General features: G+C 35.8%; 1 protein-coding gene across 1 annotated transcript; it reads right to left on the minus strand.

Moving 5' to 3' along the window:
* On the minus strand, nt 1–1,548 carry LOC111294429 (transcription factor MYB60-like). Its single transcript, XM_022887722.2, has 3 exons — nt 1,335–1,548; nt 1,037–1,166; nt 1–912 (listed from the first exon to the last, which is right to left on the minus strand). Exons 1-3 carry the CDS (start codon nt 1,465–1,467, stop codon nt 192–194), a joined length of 984 nt encoding a protein of 327 aa, XP_022743457.1. The 5' UTR covers nt 1,468–1,548; the 3' UTR covers nt 1–191.
* Between the last annotated feature and the right edge of the window lie 205 nt (nt 1,549–1,753).

Below are 1,753 nucleotides of genomic sequence, written 5' to 3' on the forward strand. Positions count from 1 at the left end.
TTTGTTCTAAGAGATCCCAACTTTTTCAGAAAAATGAAAGCCTTACCCCTACAGAAAATAATTCAAACCTTCTTTTTTTTTTTTTTTGGTTTTCCTTTTTCTAAATAAAGCTTAAAATGAAATGAAGATAGGGAGACGAACAATGAAGGAACAAAAGAAAAAAGAAAAAAGAAAGAAAGATAATGAAAATCTCAGAAAATTGAGGAGAGTTCCATCATCTGATTCATCTCTTCTACTTGACCCGAACTCTCATCCAAAAGCCACTTCTCAAGAAATGATAGAGGAGGATTATTATTGTTATTGTTCTCAGGTTTTTGCTTCCTTTCTGGGTTCATTGCAACATTGACCTTGTCATGATTTCCAGAATCTTGACGAGTACCCCTTGAAGTAGAATCACAAGTAGATTTGTCCCATGCAGCAGCATTGTTCATGTTCTCAAATGATAAAATTGACTCAAACTCTTCATGAGAGATCAAATCTCCACCTTCTTGTTCAGCTTTCGATCTATATCCCCCTTGAAGAGAATTTGTAGCAGCTGAAGCACTACCAATACTGTCATTGTTATCAAAACTGTTGTTTTGATGATTCCTTTTTTTTTCCTGGGCTACTACTTCAGTCTTTGGTGATGATTTCATCCAACCTTCAAGAAGACGAGAAATATTCTCAGTGCTTGAAGCATATGTAGAAGAGGTTTGTTTTAGCTTAAGAGTAGTTGAAGCAGCAAAATCTAAGCTCCTTCTCTCATTCAAGCTTTTTGAAACAAATTGACTTGTTGTAGTTGAAGAGTCCTGAGCCATATGGTGGTCCAAAGCTGACTGAAACTTCTTTAGCTTCTTCTTCAAGTGGGTGTTCCAGTAGTTCTTTATATCATTATCTGTTCTTTGTGGTAGGTATGAAGCTATGGCTGCCCATCTGAGTAAAAATTTGCAGGTTTAGAAACTCTGAGACTACTCCATTAAAACTGAAAGAGGAAACAAAGTATTGAATCTTTTCTTTTTAATTTGTTGAATAGAAAAAGCAGAAGTTTGAGAATTACTTGTTACCCAATAATGCTTGCAAATGAATGATCATCCCTTCTTCATGAGGAGTAAAGTTCCCTCGCTTGATTCCTGGCCTCAGGTAATTTGTCCATCTAAGCCTGCAACTTTTGCTGCATCTCAACAACCCTTTTTTATATAAACAAAAATAGATTTGAATCAGCCAAAAGTAGTACTCTAACAAAACTAGAGAAAAATATGAAATTCCCATTTTTCATTTAACTGATAAATGTCCAATTCTAATACAGATAACCTAAAAAAAGAGCAAAAAGTGGGATCTGTTTGTTGCTGTAATACCAGTATTTGTGGGCACTGATCTCCAATTTCCTGGACCATGTTCTTGGATGTAAGAGACAAGTATGATGTCTTCCTCGGGGGTCCATGGACCTTTCTTGATTCCAACTTTATCACAGCAAGGAGGTCTTCCCATGGCTGTTTAACCTCCTTGGCTTCTTTTCTCTCTCTCTTTCTTTTTTTTCTTTGGCTTTCAGCTATGGAGCTTTCAAATAGTGCAATAACCATGTGAATGGTATATATATAAAGGGGGAAGATGATCTTTTAAGAGGGAAACAACTTTTTTTACAACAATTTGATCTACCTTGCTGAGTCAGTAGCCTCTTTTATTAACTTCACCTTAAATATGGTCAATCAAGATAACCAAAGTCAGAAGTGGAAGTTGAATCCTACTATATATCTTCTCAATGACGCTTTTTCCT

This window comes from Durio zibethinus, chromosome 14 (assembly GCF_047325235.1).
Source record: "Durio zibethinus cultivar Kanyao isolate XHJ-2024 chromosome 14, ASM4732523v1, whole genome shotgun sequence".
Taxonomy (NCBI): Eukaryota; Viridiplantae; Streptophyta; class Magnoliopsida; order Malvales; family Malvaceae; genus Durio; species Durio zibethinus.

Bases quoted from the DNA above. Each gene is read 5' to 3' on its own strand.
- LOC111294429 (XM_022887722.2), bottom strand. From the start codon at position 1,467: ATGGGAAGACCTCCTTGCTGTGATAAAGTTGGAATCAAGAAAGGTCCA. The intron at 1,167-1,334 runs GTATTACAGCAA...TATATAAAAAAG, and splicing joins ATCAGTGCCCACAAATACTG to GGTTGTTGAGATGCAGCAAA. The intron at 913-1,036 runs GTAATTCTCAAA...ATTTTTACTCAG, and splicing joins CAAGCATTATTGGGTAACAA to ATGGGCAGCCATAGCTTCAT.